At 34.8% G+C, this 14,989-nt stretch overlaps 1 protein-coding gene across 2 annotated transcripts in view; it reads right to left on the bottom strand.

Moving 5' to 3' along the window:
- The window catches only part of LOC150100481 (arginine and glutamate-rich protein 1-like), a 179,940-nt gene that overhangs the window by 94,280 nt on the left and 70,671 nt on the right, over positions 1-14,989 (bottom strand). For both annotated transcript variants that reach the window (XM_090402832.1, XM_090402833.1), the window contains one exon: positions 7,440-7,568. In XM_090402832.1, coding sequence (XP_090258958.1) covers positions 7,440-7,568 — 129 coding nt within the window. The remainder of the gene's footprint in view (positions 1-7,439; positions 7,569-14,989) is intronic.

Below are 14,989 nucleotides of genomic sequence, written 5' to 3'. Positions count from 1 at the left end.
TGAACTATAGGTGTACAACCTATAGTACTTTTCTTTTCCATGGGTAGGCTAAGGATTTCTTATTATCTTTTATTTTAATTTTTGTATTTTTTTTAAATTTATTTTCTACTATCAGGAAACACTGATATAGTAACCAAACATGGAATGCAGTCAATAAAATTCACTTTCCACCTAAAGACGATCTGAAACATCAGCGACTATGCAGGATTCACAATGTAGCATATTGGCTGGAGAGGAGATATGCAAAGCACTCAGTCAACTAGGCCATTAAACCAGCTTGTTTTTCCCCAAGCCTCTCTTTCATAAATTTCATCAGCTGCTATTCCAGTATATTTGCATTAATCTTACCTGGAATACTGTTTCATTTTCCATTTTACAGATGGGTACTATGAAAGCTCTACTCCAATCACTAGAAATTTGAATTTCTGATCATACAGTGCAGCCACTTAAACAATTTTATTAGCTGCATATTTTAGCATTTCTAAGTAAATTACTGCTTTTCCAGATTTTAAGTTGTTTTTGATGGTTTTTTCTACCTACTGACATATTCATATGACTGCATTCCTCTTATTATTTTCTACCACTGTTCATCTTATTTTATCATCTTTCAACATAATTAATTCAGACATCTTATCTTCAGTTTTAATGTCAACATCATCATATTTTCTAAGTTCTTGACAAAGTCTTCCCATTACTTTTGTTTTGTGCATTTACACACAGTTTTAATGGTTACGTTTTTCTTTTTATTCTCTGAGGACATCTGCTTACCTGCTTACTTGAATCTCTGAATATGATTTCATTCTTTTCCTGAACTGCTCTTAAGTGATTGAGTCAACTATGAACTTCAGATTTTTATATCCATAGTTTGCCTTTCAAACTCTCATTTTTTCCTGCAATATTCATAATTGCAGGAAATTCATGATGCTTCACAGTATAAACACCAGAGGATATATTTCATTGGATTTTCCAATGAAATATTAGTAGGTTGTGTTATTATTCCACCTTTCAAATCATACTAAAGATGACTACAATGTATGAAGAAAAATTCCATAAATAAAAACTTGCTTTTTTTTTCTTTGTAAATAACAGTATACAGCTAATTCTCTTTTTACACGACGTTTTTTACACGATTTCGAAATAACACGGTTTAGAAAACAAAAGCAATTCTATTTTTACACTGTATATTTTGAGTTAACACGGTTCAAATGGCGTTATTTTTAAAATTTCTGTTTGAATTGTTCTGTTAAAAAGGGTATTTCCATTATAATTATCATTTCCTAGTATGGTACGTGTACTTAAACTTGAATTTTGGGGACCCCCCCCCTCGATGTTTTAAATATCAGGGATTACTCTATGTCAAAGAAAGTAGACAAATGCCAAATAGAAATCACAAAAAAGTGTTGATGGCTTTAAAGCAGCTTCAGGAGATCGTATATTAAAATCATTACTTATTAATCAATCCCTAAAACTGCAGGCAATGAAAGGTGTGATTTTAATAAGTTACTAGTGCACTGGAAGGCAAATAAAAAAGATTGGGTTATGAAATAAATGTTTAATGAATGGTTCCATCTATGTTTTGTTCCAGAAGTTAAATGCTATTTGATGGTAAAAAATCTGGACTTTAAAGTTTTATTGATTATAGACAATGTGCCTGTCCATCCTGTTTTAGAATGCCTGAGTGTGGAATTTTGTTTTCTGTCACCTAATACAACCAATTAGACCAGGGTGTGATCGCTACCTTCAAAACTTACTACATAAGAACATTCCAATACATTTTGGATAAACTAGATAAGGATAATTTACTGACAGTTTTGATGTAAGGAAGAAATTTTCTATTTTGGATTGCAAACTTGAGTTAGCATTATCAAAATTGAAATTACCAACTTTAAATGCATGCCGGAAAGCTACATGGCCAGAATGTGTGAAAAAGAAAAACCCTATACTGTTGCATACAACTGAATATCCCAGTAGCATCAAATTAGAACATGCAGTTGGTGGAGAAGGATTTGATGATTTTTTGTCTGCAGATATTGAAGAATTGATGGTTGACGAGGCTGTTAGTGATGACGAAATAATAGAAGCTGTCACTGAGAATCTCGATGAAAAAGAAAAAAGTGATGATGATGAAGAGATTCTACTCACTGCAGGATTAATTAAAGAAGGGCTTCAAATGGCTAGTAAAATTGCCAAGTCATTTTCTTACATATCATCCAAATACTGAATGAGCTGAACAGTTTAAACGTGAACTGAAGTCACGTATGGTGTGATATGAAGAATTATACAAAGATTTACTAGTCAAAACAGGATTTCAACGATTAATTCAGCTTGTGGTAAAAAAAAAAAAAAAAAAACCTTCAGAATTATTGGAAATTAGTGCTAATTTAGTTCCTTTTACTGAAGAAAACGTTTTGCCATTGCAGTATGAACAGGATGGCTGAAGTGTTTCAAGTGATGGAAGTGGTTTAATTCCAGTCTCACAAAAGATATATATATATATATATATATATATGTTTTGTTTGAAAATAACTTACTGTTCATATCGGGTTTTCACATCTGAAACCATTCTATTTTTTGGGTGTACTCACCTGTTTTTGATTTTTGCACTTTTTTTTACTTGATTCACACACTAAAAAGTCACAAGGCCTATAACACATCAGTACTCTCCTGAGTACAAAATTACATATGTGGTAGACACAGTACTCTATTAAATAGTTGTAGAAAAAATTCAAAGTGATGAACTAATCCTAAAAAAGCACCCTCTAGTGTCTAGATAAAACTGAAGTTAGCTTGGAAAAGTCAAGATAAATGTGATCTCAGATCTTTAGCAATTTCTATGTAGCAAAGCTGTCTTGTTCCATATGTAAAAGAATGCCCAGAGCATGGTCTGCCAGTCCTGACTTACTATACATATGATCGTGTCTGTAATGTTTAATGTGGATGTTAACAGATCTACCAGCCTGTCCAAACCAGGACAAGCTGCAGGTACAAGGACCTTTATGCATTCAAAGATGTGCAAGGGGATGAAGTTGATCCTTAGATGAATGTGGCTGGCTAGTTAGTAATTCCAAGTGTTTATCAGATCCCATCACCTATGATTTATCTTGCTTATTATCTTATTTACCTAAGATTTATCTTACTTTAGTCAATCTATAAGATATGCAGCTGTTTTTCACAAGGAACATAACAAACAGAACCATGAAAACTAAAATAGTCTGAACTTGCAGATCATGCAGTGGCCTCTTAATCACAAGGTTCCTTATAAAAGACTAGAAAGAAAACTGAGAAGCAATGATACAGGGTTTCAAAAGGGCGTAGGCAACTTTGCAGGAGAACAAAGAATAACTCGGAAGATGCACAAAAGCTGAACGAGTGTCATAATGTAGTGAAACACATCAATTTTTGGTCACATAACTTTATTACCAAATGACAACACTAGGTGGCATGATATGTCACACCAGTTGAAAATGGCAACTTTTGATGGTGTAGAGAGCACGTTGTGTGTTTTGGTTTGAGAAAACAAAGTCTGCAACACAAGTTCAGAGGAATTTCCACACATAATATGGCAAAGAATCTCCTAGTAGGCACATGATCTACATGAGGAACAAGAATTTGGTGGAAATGACCTGTTCTTTGCATCATCCAAGGTCAACGGGAAGGTTGCATCCTGCTGATGCTGTTGTGGAAGAAGTTCAGGAAAGTTTCCAGAAAAGCCCTGGAAAGTCAACCAGATGGGCGTCTCTACAAATTGGAATTCTGCTTGTGACTGTGTGGTGTGTTTTACAACATTTAAGGCTCTACAAATTTACCCATGTACACCATTTGAAGAAAGATAATAATAAGATAAGCTAGGATTTCTGTATGGAAATGATCAGAAGGATAGAACAAAATGAGGACTTTTTGGACACAATCATTTTCAGTGACAAGTGCACCTTTCACGTAAGTGGGCAAGTAAACTCAACTGCAGAATTTGGGGAACCGAAAATCCACATGCCATTGCAGAACATGTTCGTGGCACCCCAAAGGCTAACGTTTTTTTTTTTGCACCAAGAAGAAAGTGTACGGACCCTTCTTTCTTTGGAATCTATCATTACTGGTGGTGTGCATCTGGACATGCTATAAGAGTACCTAATACCACAATTACATGACGATGACCACAACGGACACTTACATTTCCAGCAAGACGAGCACCTCCTCGTTACCTGACAGACGTAAGGTCATACCTTGATACCCATTTTCCAGGCAGATGGGTTGATAGAGCTGCACTTGTAGCATGGCCACTGCGTGCCCCCAACCTTACATTGCTTTTTTTTTTCTTGTGGAGCTTTGCAAAAGATAAAGTGTTTGTACCACCACTACCAGCCAATTTGGATGAGCTGCATTCCAGAATTATTGCTGCCATTACTAAAGTAACGGCAAATCTGCTCTACTGTGTGTGGCACGAAATTGATTACAGATGGGACATCTGCAGAATTTAGTCATATCGAACTTTAACTATCTATGTTGAAACTTCACATATTATGCTACATTTGCTCAGTGAGTAGAGCTCTCATAGTACCCATATATAAAAAGGGAAATAAAACTGCATGTGAGAATTACAGAGGTATTTCCCTACCGAGTGTTCCTGGCAAGATCTATGCAAGTATACTTGAGAAACGGTTGAGAAGAATTGTGGAAGAAAAGCTTGGTGAAGAACAAGCTGGATTCAGGCCAAATAGAGGCTGTCAGGATCAGATCTTCACTTTACGACAAATAGTCGAGAAAGCATGGGAATATAACAAAGATCTGTATTTAAGTTTTGTCGATTTGGAAAAGGCATATGACAAGGTGCCAAGAGAAAAGCAATTCAATACGCTACAGTTATATGGTGTCAATGGGGCATTATATCAAGCAATACTTGGTCTTTATTTGAGTTGTAAGTCAGCAGTTAGAATTGAAGGAAGTACAGGAAGATGGTTTAATGTTAAATCTGGTGTGAGACAAGGATATACATTATCCCCTCTGTTATTCATTATATATATGGATCCCATTATGAAGGAAAGTGGTATTAAACATGATATCAAAATTGGAGATGTTAACGTCAGCTCTTTGCTTTATGCGGATGATGTTATACTTCTAAATAAATCCACTACAAGTCTGCAAGATTCTCTGACTAAATTGAATAACTGTTGTAATAGATATGGTATGAAGGTCAGCAATAAAAAGACAAAGACGATGAAAATAGGCAGAATCATTGAAAATGTCAACTGTGTTGTGAATGGAGAACCTGTGCAACAAGTGAAACATTTCAGCTACTTAGGCACGATTCTTACTGATGATGGTAAATTAAATATAGAAATAGACAACAGAATCAGCAAAGCTGGTATGGTAGGAAGTCAAGTGAATAAATTCACATGGAGTAAGAGAGAAATTAGCCGGAACACTAAATTAGCTGTATACAAGACAGTGTTCAAACCAGTTTTAACTTATGGATCTGAGAGCTGGGTCAGAAGTAAAACACTTGACCAAAGACTAGAGACCGCAGATATGAGAGTCCTGAGAAAGATTATAGGCGTGAACAAATGGCATCAATGGCAATATCATATTAAAAACGAGGATATTAGGAAAGAACTTGACATTGTCAACATCCAGCAATGCGTTAGCAGAGCTAATCTCAGGTGATATGGTCACTTAAACAGAATGGGTGAAGAAAGATTAGCAAAACAAGTGTTCTCTGCCAGGTTGGCAGTAAAACGACCCAGAGGAAGACCAAGATATAGGTGGATTGATACGGTACAAAGTGCCTTAGACGATAGAAATATAAGATCTGATAATGTTGGAGTCTTGACAAGTAACAGACTGATTTGGAGGAAAATTGTAGATAGGAAGTTAGTAATGATGTAATTTTTTTCATGTAGTACTATCATATCCTGTACACCCCTTGAGGGTACATGGCAGGAATTTGATGATGATGATAAAAATTGTTCATCTATCACTATTTACCTTCCACTGTCAACCAGTTGTATAGATTGAAATACCCTGTATATGTTCTAATTATCTGGACAGATGTCATGGAGTGCAATGACAGTGTTACTTAATGCTAATTTTTTTTTTGATATATCTTTTACTAAGCCTTATTGGTCATCCAGTTAAAATTATACCAACCATGCTACTCTACTATAACTCATGATTTTGGACCTGCAGTATTAATCCTTCTGCCATGAATGCTTGTGTTATTATTCCACCTTTCAAATCATACTAAAGATGACTACAATGTGCTGGACAAAAATTCCATAAATAAAAAAGTTGCTTTTTTTTTTCTTTTTTTTTTTTTTGTAAATAACAATATACTGACCTGTTTTTTAGTTTTGCACTTTTTTTATCTGATCCACACACTAAAATGTCACAAGGCCTATAACACATCAGTATCAGTACTGTATCCAGGTAAAAGGATAAAAAGAAACAAGGAGCCTCTTAATGCGTTCTTAAAAGCTGAAGGTTGTAGTCTTTGGGGAAAATAAATAGTAAGAGGTTTTGGTTGAATCTCTCCAAATGTAATCCATAAACCAAAGTAAGAGCAACTGGACAGTAGTTTACTGGTCAACTCCTATCATCTTTTCTTGGAATAGGCTGAATATATGCCTATTCCCATACCATAGGGTAAATGTGAGTCAAACAGGTAAGACTAAAGAAGCAATACAAGATAAGTGACAATTCTGAAGCACATATTTTAGCACAATGGGAATGATACCATCAGGACCAGAAGATTTGTTAGTGTTCAAGTTTTATCACAAAAATCTGAATTCTTCTGATTTTTGTGACAAAGGACCAGGGTTGACAATTCCTGATAATATGGAAGTGTACTCTTCCTTGGTCATAACCGATATTTAGGAGGATATCATCATCATCAGATGATTTCCATAGGTTTTCTTCTCCTGACCTCACCAAGAACCCACTGACAATCTGTTATTCCAGTTGCATATTGCTTTGTTAAAACTATGTCTAAACAAAATAAAGAAACAAATAAGAACAATTATTATTATTATTATTACCTGACACCTCCAAGGAGTCCAAAGACTCATTGCGAAAGGGCATCTACTCTACAACTCTCCATCTCCACCAACTACCGCGAACCACATCATCTACACCAATGCCATTTACTGTCCATCACCACCCCTAGTATTTTCACAGACAATCACAAACATCCATGCTCATGGCAAGATTCAAACCTGCAGCCTTTTGGATGGAGAGTGGATATACTAACCACTAAGCCAACTATAATTATTATTAATAATATTATTATTATTATGTTTCATAGAAAAGAAGATTTAAAAATTTTAAAGCAAACAACTGAGGATGCTAGGTACAACATTCAAGACTTTATAAGGCAACAATTCAGCCTTCCCTTGGAATCAATTAATGAAATTAATCCAAATCATTATATAAAACAAAATATTTCTTACCTCTGCCTTTCCATCTCAGCAAGCCTTTCCACTTCATCCATTTTTTTGGCTTTTCTTCTATGTGAAGAATGTAATCCATCTATTTCATCACTGCTGCTACTTGATGTTGAAGATGACCTAGAATGTTTCCTGAAAAATTTATATCAGATGTTACTTTATGTTACACTTTAAGTCTCTTAACATTCCAAGAAACCAGAGTTAGATTCATATAAAAATATAGACCATTCTAAAGTAGAGCAGTTTTCGAGGGAATTCTGGTAGTTCAAAAAAATTCTACTGAAGAACTTCAACTCTTGTCCCCTTGCACTTTGAGAAGTTCTGGCTGAGATCAGTATTCAAGCAGCAACAGCTAAGAGCTTTGTTCATTTGCATAGAGAAATTATGAGAACACAGAAGAATAAATGTCAGGAAGTTCATCAATGAAGACTTTGGTAAGAACATAGAAAATAAATATCAGGAAGATGGCAAAATATTCTGCATGCTGTTGAAAAAGCTCAGATATGGAGCAAAGAGTGCTATAAAAGGAATTAGAGATGATAAACGTGACAAAAAAAAACTAGAGAAAATGAAATCATTGATGTATGGAGTAATTACTTGGAAAACTTGCTAAATGAAACAACCGGTAACAGCACAGTGGTAAAACAAAAACCTTCAACTGGCATGCAATCAGGAAAAAGTCATCAAAAGCATGAAATGTGGAAAGGCAGCTGGAGTAGATGATATTTGACCAGAAATGCTTAAGTATGGAGGTATAAAAGTCTGACAGTGGCTGCACTGTACAGTTCAGAAGTCCTGGATAGAGGGACGAATTGCAATTGATTGGAGTAGAGCTCTCATAGTACCTATATATAAAGAGGGAAATAAAACAATGTGAGAATTACAGAGGTATTTCCCTATTGAGTGTGGTAAGATTTATGCAAGTATACTTCAGATACGATCGAGAAGGATTGTGAAAGGGAAGCTCAGTGAAGAACAAGCTGGAATCAGGCCAAATAGAGAATGTCAGAATCAGATTTTCACTTTATGACAAACAGTTGAGAAATCATGGGAATATAACAAAGATCTATATTTAAGTTTTGTTGACCTGGAAACCGCATATATGGCAAGGTGGCAAGGAAAGTTCTTCAAAATGCTACAGTTATATGGTGTCAATGGGAAATTATATCAAGCAATACTTAGTCTTTATTTGAGTTGTAAGTCAGCAGTTAGAATTGAAGGAAGTACAGGAAGATGGCTTAATGTTAAATCTGGTGTCAGACAAGGATGTATATTATCCCCTCTGTTATTCATCATCTATATGGATCACTTATGAAAGAAAGTGGTATTAAACCTGATATCAAAATTGGAGATGTTAATGTCAGCTCTTTACTTTATGCAGATATTATACTCCTAAATAAATCCAGTACAAGTCTGCAAGATGAAATGACTAACTTGAATAACTGTTGTAATAGATATGGTATGAAGGTCAGCAGTACTAACAAGACAATGAAAATAGGCAGAAACATCAAAAATATCAACTGCATCGTGAATGGAGAAGTTATAGAACAAGTAAAACATTTCAGCTACTTAGGCATGATTTTTAATGAAGATGGTAAATTAAATATGGAAATAGACAACAGAATAAACAAAGCCCGTATGGCAGGAAGTCAAATGAATAAATTTATATGGAATAAGAGAAATTAGTCAAAATACTAAATTAGCTGTATACAAGACGGTGTTCAAACCAATTTTAACTTATGGATCTGAGAGCTGGGTTAGAAATAAAATACTTGACCAAAGACTAGATAACAGACATGAGAGTCCTGAGAAAGATTAGTGGTGCGAACAGATGGCATCAATTGCAATATCATATTAAAAACAAGGATGTTAGAAAAGAACTTAACATTGTTAGCAGAGCTAATCTCAGATGGTATGATCACTTAAACAAAATAGAAGAGGAAAGATTAGCAAAACAAGTGTTCTCTGCCAAGTTGGAAGGAAAAAGATCCAGAGGAAGACCAAGGTATAGGTGGATTGATACAGTAAAAAGTGCTTTAGAAGACAGAAATATAAGATCTGATGATGTTGGAGTCTTGACAGATAACAGATTGATTTGGAGGAAAATTGTTGATATGAAGTTAATAATGATGTAAGTTTTTCATGTAGCACTATCATATCCTGTACACCCCTAGAGTGTACATGTCAGAAATTTGATGATGATGATGAAGTTTATCAATGTAAATCAATGAAATCACAAGCGTGCTTTAGTTAGAGTTATCATAACTTAAGTCTTAGCAAGAGCTGAGTAACAAAGATACTTAAAAAAATACATAACATTGGTGAAATAGGTAACACTAGATTTCATAATGGGAATATATGCATAGTGCCAGATCTATATATCAGTTTGTATATTAATGATATGTGTGCCACTGGATATTCTTTGAAAGAGAATATCCAAATGTTTAACTCTGCCAATGCCAGTCCCAAGTCCAGATGAGAAAGGAGGGATGTACTTGTGGCTAGCAACCACAATACATCAAAAATCTCCCAGTATAGAAACCTCAAATATTGAAAGAAATCAAGCTAGTCCAATGAAATTATGCATGTTAGTGAAAGCTCTCTCTTCTTTCTCTTTTTCTTTTCTAAGAGAGAAGAGAAAGAAGATTCCTCTTCTCTTCTCTCTTAGAGAAGCTGGGCAGAAGGCTCTTGGAAAAGATATCTTCACACCCAAATCTAACCAAAATTGGGTGTTGGAACATCAGGACAATGTACAAAAAGCACATCAATTGGCAAAGGAAATGGATTGAAAGAAAATACAAATACTAGGATTAAGTTAAACCAGATGGAATGGAACTGGTGAGATCAGATTAACATCAAACAAATATATCATACATTCTGGAAACTCCAGAGGTGTTGCTCTGATGATGACAGTGGAGGAAAGAAATGCACTTGCTGGAATGGAACCCAGTATCAAAAAGAATAATAAAAGCTAGTCAATTAGACCAGATACAAAAATGTTAATATAATCAACATCTATACTCCCTACAAACAATGCTGACTGAGAAGAAAATATTTTTATAACCTAAGAGAGAGAGAGAAAGAGTTAGGCAAAAGTAGCAAAAGATTGTCTTTTTTTTTATTTTTTATTTTTATGACATGAAGACATCAAAGGTCATACTGCATCAGGACACAGCTCACAGCAGTATATATGGTAATTGGTTTGTAGAGCAATCACAAACTCAATGCCCTTGGTAGGATTCGAACCCACAGCCTCTTGGCTGGAGGGCGGATATGCTAACCTCTCAGGCCAGCAAGTAGCAAAAGAGATATAATCTTACTTCTGGAAGATACAAATGCAAAGGTAGCAAAGATAACAGTAGATATGAAATGGTGATTAGAAAAGAATGACTAGGAGATGAAAACGAAATATTATTCAAGGACTTCTGCCTATTTAACATTTTAATCTCAGGAGGTACTGTAAAATCTCTCATGATATGTTACTATGTAACTTATCATTTTTGCTTTTACTTTTTTTTAAGGAGATTGTACTTAGAGAAATGTTAATTATGTTTGTAATAATCTTTTATTTGTAATAACTTAACCATGAGCCTTGTTAAAATAACATGGCAAATGACATCATTATGTAGCGCTGTTAACTCATGTCCATATATGGCAATCTCAAAAGAAGTGCGAAGTATGACATCATTGTGAACAGAAGTTTCAAGAGATGTGCATGCATACAATGGAAGTCTAGGCCTTTATAAGCTGAATCGTTGAGAAGGATTTTTGTCTTAAGGTTTTCACTTTCTCTTACCTAAGTCTGCTACCGTGTGAGGTCTGAGGTCGGTAATCAAGAGAGAAGAGTCATAGATCTTAAGTTTCTGAATCTCTTACCTGAGTCTGCCGCCATGAGAAGTATTACTGCTGCCATGTTAAGGGTCCTAAAGGGCAAAGAATAATCGACAACTCTCAGACCTCACATGGTAGCGGACTTAGGTAAGAGAAAGTGAAAACCTTAAGACAAAAATCCTTCTCAACGATTCAGCTTATAAAGGTCTAGACTTCCATTGTATGCATGCACATCTCTAGAAACTTCCATATATGGTTATGTGTTGACTTCTGGTCACAATGACATCAGACAAAGAAGATATTTGGCAGGAAATCAAGAACAAGTCAGCAGAAGGAAAGAAAGACAAGAAGGAGCACTTTCGTGTGAACAAAGGATTCATGTAAAAGGCAATGCCGAATGAGAATTGTGAGTAGTTAAATATGCGATAATTCTGAACATCAATGAGTGTGTACATCGTGTGTCTGTTTATGGGCACAATTTACATTATCGATTTACATTATCTCTAAGATAATGTAAATTGATACTGAATTAAGGTTACTCAAGGTATGCTTTATTGTCAGTTTGTGTATTTATGACGGGCAGGATATTCTAGAATGTGATCAAGCTTTAAAGGAAGAAAATTAGAAATAAGTTTGAATTAGGAAGAATTGAAAATAACATTGTAATGCAATTGTATATATATGTTAATATGAATCAAACTGTAAACATTCCTTTTTGATTTAATTAAATGGTTTGTGAACAACACATTGGACTGATTCTGTCAATACACTATCCTGAAAATTTCAAACCTGCATAAAATAGAAGTTTATGTGATCAATAATTAAGCCATGACTAATTTAAGGTAAGGATTAATATAAGCAGGGAATACAAACAATATCTGCTTTGTCTTTAGTTTAAAATCTTATAATCTCACACTCAATACATAGTCTAAGTGGAGCAGTCATAAAACAAATAAATTTGTTAGACAATAGAGCGTGAGAACATAAGATCAAGTAGAAATAAATAAGTGGCAGCAGTCAACCACTTATAACAAAGTTATTTTAAGTAAAGAAACACATAGACAAAGCAGGGTACAGAAATACTGAACATTTTAACAGTACGATATTTCACATAAGAATATGCATAAACAAACCTGGATCTCACCAGATGGAAAAAGCAAAAACCAAATAGATCACATAACCATAAATAAAAGATGGAGATCCTCCTTGAAGGATGTGAGAGTATGGAGAGGAGTAGACACATACCATATACTCGTGGTGGCAAAGATAAAAATGAAACTAGCAAAGGTATTTAAATTAAAAAGCAAAAGAAACTGGTACAATATAAGTAAACTGAAAAATAAGGATATTACAAAAAACTCTGCTTGTATGATCAAAAGCAAGTATGAAACAATAACAACACAAAGTGAAGGAAAAGATGCCTTAGAAAGATATATACTAGCCAAACAGAATTTTAAACAAGACATTATGAGATGAAACAAATCAGTCTGATATCAAAATGTAAATAATAAAAAGAAAATGGAAGTGAATAGGCCACATAATCAGAAACCCAGATAAGGATAGAGCAAAGACTTCCATTCAATGGCTGTCTTTGGTTTCTTCGATGGTTGGCTTGTCTCCACAGGGAAGCAAAAGAAGGAAACACCACAAGATGACCTGGAGGAGAGATAAAACAGCTGGGAAAATCATGGAATGAGATCAAGAAAGAAGTAATGAACAGAGTATGATGGGGAACAATGATTGAGACCCTATGCTCTGCAGGGGGTGAAGAGGATAAGTGAGTATCCAATTGTTTGCTGATCATTATTGAAATAATGATCAGCAAATTCCCTGATACTGAAATAATTCAGTATCAGGGAATGTATTTACTCTCCTTTTGAGATGGGGAAAGTACCTGAAGTTTCTTGACAATATGCCTAATTGAAAAACTGTTATTTTATTCTGAAAGCCGAAATTTTCTGAGTAAGATCAGAAACAATCTTATCCTTTCTCTGGAGTGCCAAGTTAAGAGTTTGTAGATAATTCAATATATCAGTAAGGAACGTTAAGATCTTGCACCCATTCATCATTTTCCAGTTGAGGATACAATCTTTTCTTTTCTTCAAGAAAAGTAATAATAGGCTCTAACAGATCTGCAAACCTACTTAAGACATTGCTGGTAATTTCTTAAGTAGGTTTGTTGACAGCCACCTCACAATGCAGTAGAAAGAGTCATTCACTGGGTTTATTTTCAAGCTCCAGTTCTTCAACGAAAATTTTGAAGTGTCAGTGGGTCTTTCCATTTAAGTGTATGGAAATTGAACAATTTCAAGAACAGATTTCGTAACATCTTCATACTTGAAGTATCCGGCTGCCAGGTGTTCATGATGAATAATGCAATGAACAGGGAGAAACTCTGAAAGAGCTGGGATCACTTTTCATAAGTGCAAATTAATCCTGCATTTTTCTCCACCACTGCAAGTGCTCCATCTGTTGCAATACCGACAAATTTATCCAGTGGAATATTAGCATTTGTTAAAGCTCTGTCAAGTGCATTTTTAATGTCAACACCACTACTTGCTTCTTTTAGTTCCACTAAATCTGACATCTCTTCTTTCAGAGTTAAATCAGCTTCCGTTGTTATATCAGCTTCCTTACTGAAGTTGTCAACAGTGTCTGTTGACTATTTATTGATGATTAACACAGTTAACTTGTTTTTCCATAATTCTGATTTAGGTAAGTAATCAGATGAAAAGTTTTTGTGATTTTTTTCATAGTGGCATTTTTTTTGTAATGACTGAGTGACACTTGCACATAGGTGAATGCAAAATCTTCCTCCCACTCTAGGTTAAAATTGCTGTTTTTCATTTTCATACTTTCGCTTCTTATAATCTGATGTAATTTTTACACCATTTTCCTTCACAAAATTATCACAAACACTTCTAAAAAAAAAATTGAAGTTAAAAGAAACAATAAGCTCCAACACATGCAGTGCAACCAAACACTACAGTGGCAAGTATCATCCTAACACTCTGCTAATTTCACTGCCTGCAACAAAGCCACACATGCCACAATCACGAGATAAGCCATGTCAGCTAAAACTAGCATTGTCAGTGCCGGCTTGTATGATTACTGATTCTCCAGCACAATTCCTCTGCAATCCTTGTTGATTCGAAATTTCTTTAATCCCCGATTCAAATCTAGCATTAAAATTACCATATGTATTTAATCACCATGAACATTAAACTTACGTTTTAATCCAGTGAACTCTCAGTTTATACTCGGCAAATAATTATAAAGCTTGAAAATTATTTACCTGTTATATTAATTGTGATGCAAAAAAGGAGGCTCAGCCAACATATTTCCTTGAGCTGCACATTATATGTTAAAGAGCTACATATGGCTTGTCTATATCTCATGGGGGTCGTCTATATCAGGAGTGACTAAACTGCAGTTTAGCCACTCCTGATATAGACGACTCCATTCATGGGGCTGTAACACAGGTACCACTATGCTCACATTAGGGTGGCATGAGATTTCTCTAAAATTGAAGTTAGAAGTCAAATCTATAATACTTCTGTTTATAACCAACATTTCATTCTCAATAGTGGGGACATGAAAAATTATGATTGTAGAGAATGACTATTGCGGATTAATTTCATAACACAGAATAAATATAGTGGTATCTCGCTAATCCGAACCTCTTTAGTCCGAACCCTCCAGTAATCCGAACTGCAGTTTGA

This window comes from Typopeltis vanoorti, chromosome 13 (genome assembly GCF_054136105.1).
Source record: "Typopeltis vanoorti isolate ZY-2024b chromosome 13, IOZ_Tvanoo_1.0, whole genome shotgun sequence".
Taxonomy (NCBI): Eukaryota; Metazoa; Arthropoda; class Arachnida; order Uropygi; family Thelyphonidae; genus Typopeltis; species Typopeltis vanoorti.
Note: the sequence above shows the minus strand (reverse complement) of the source record. Positions and strands in the feature narration are given on the sequence as shown.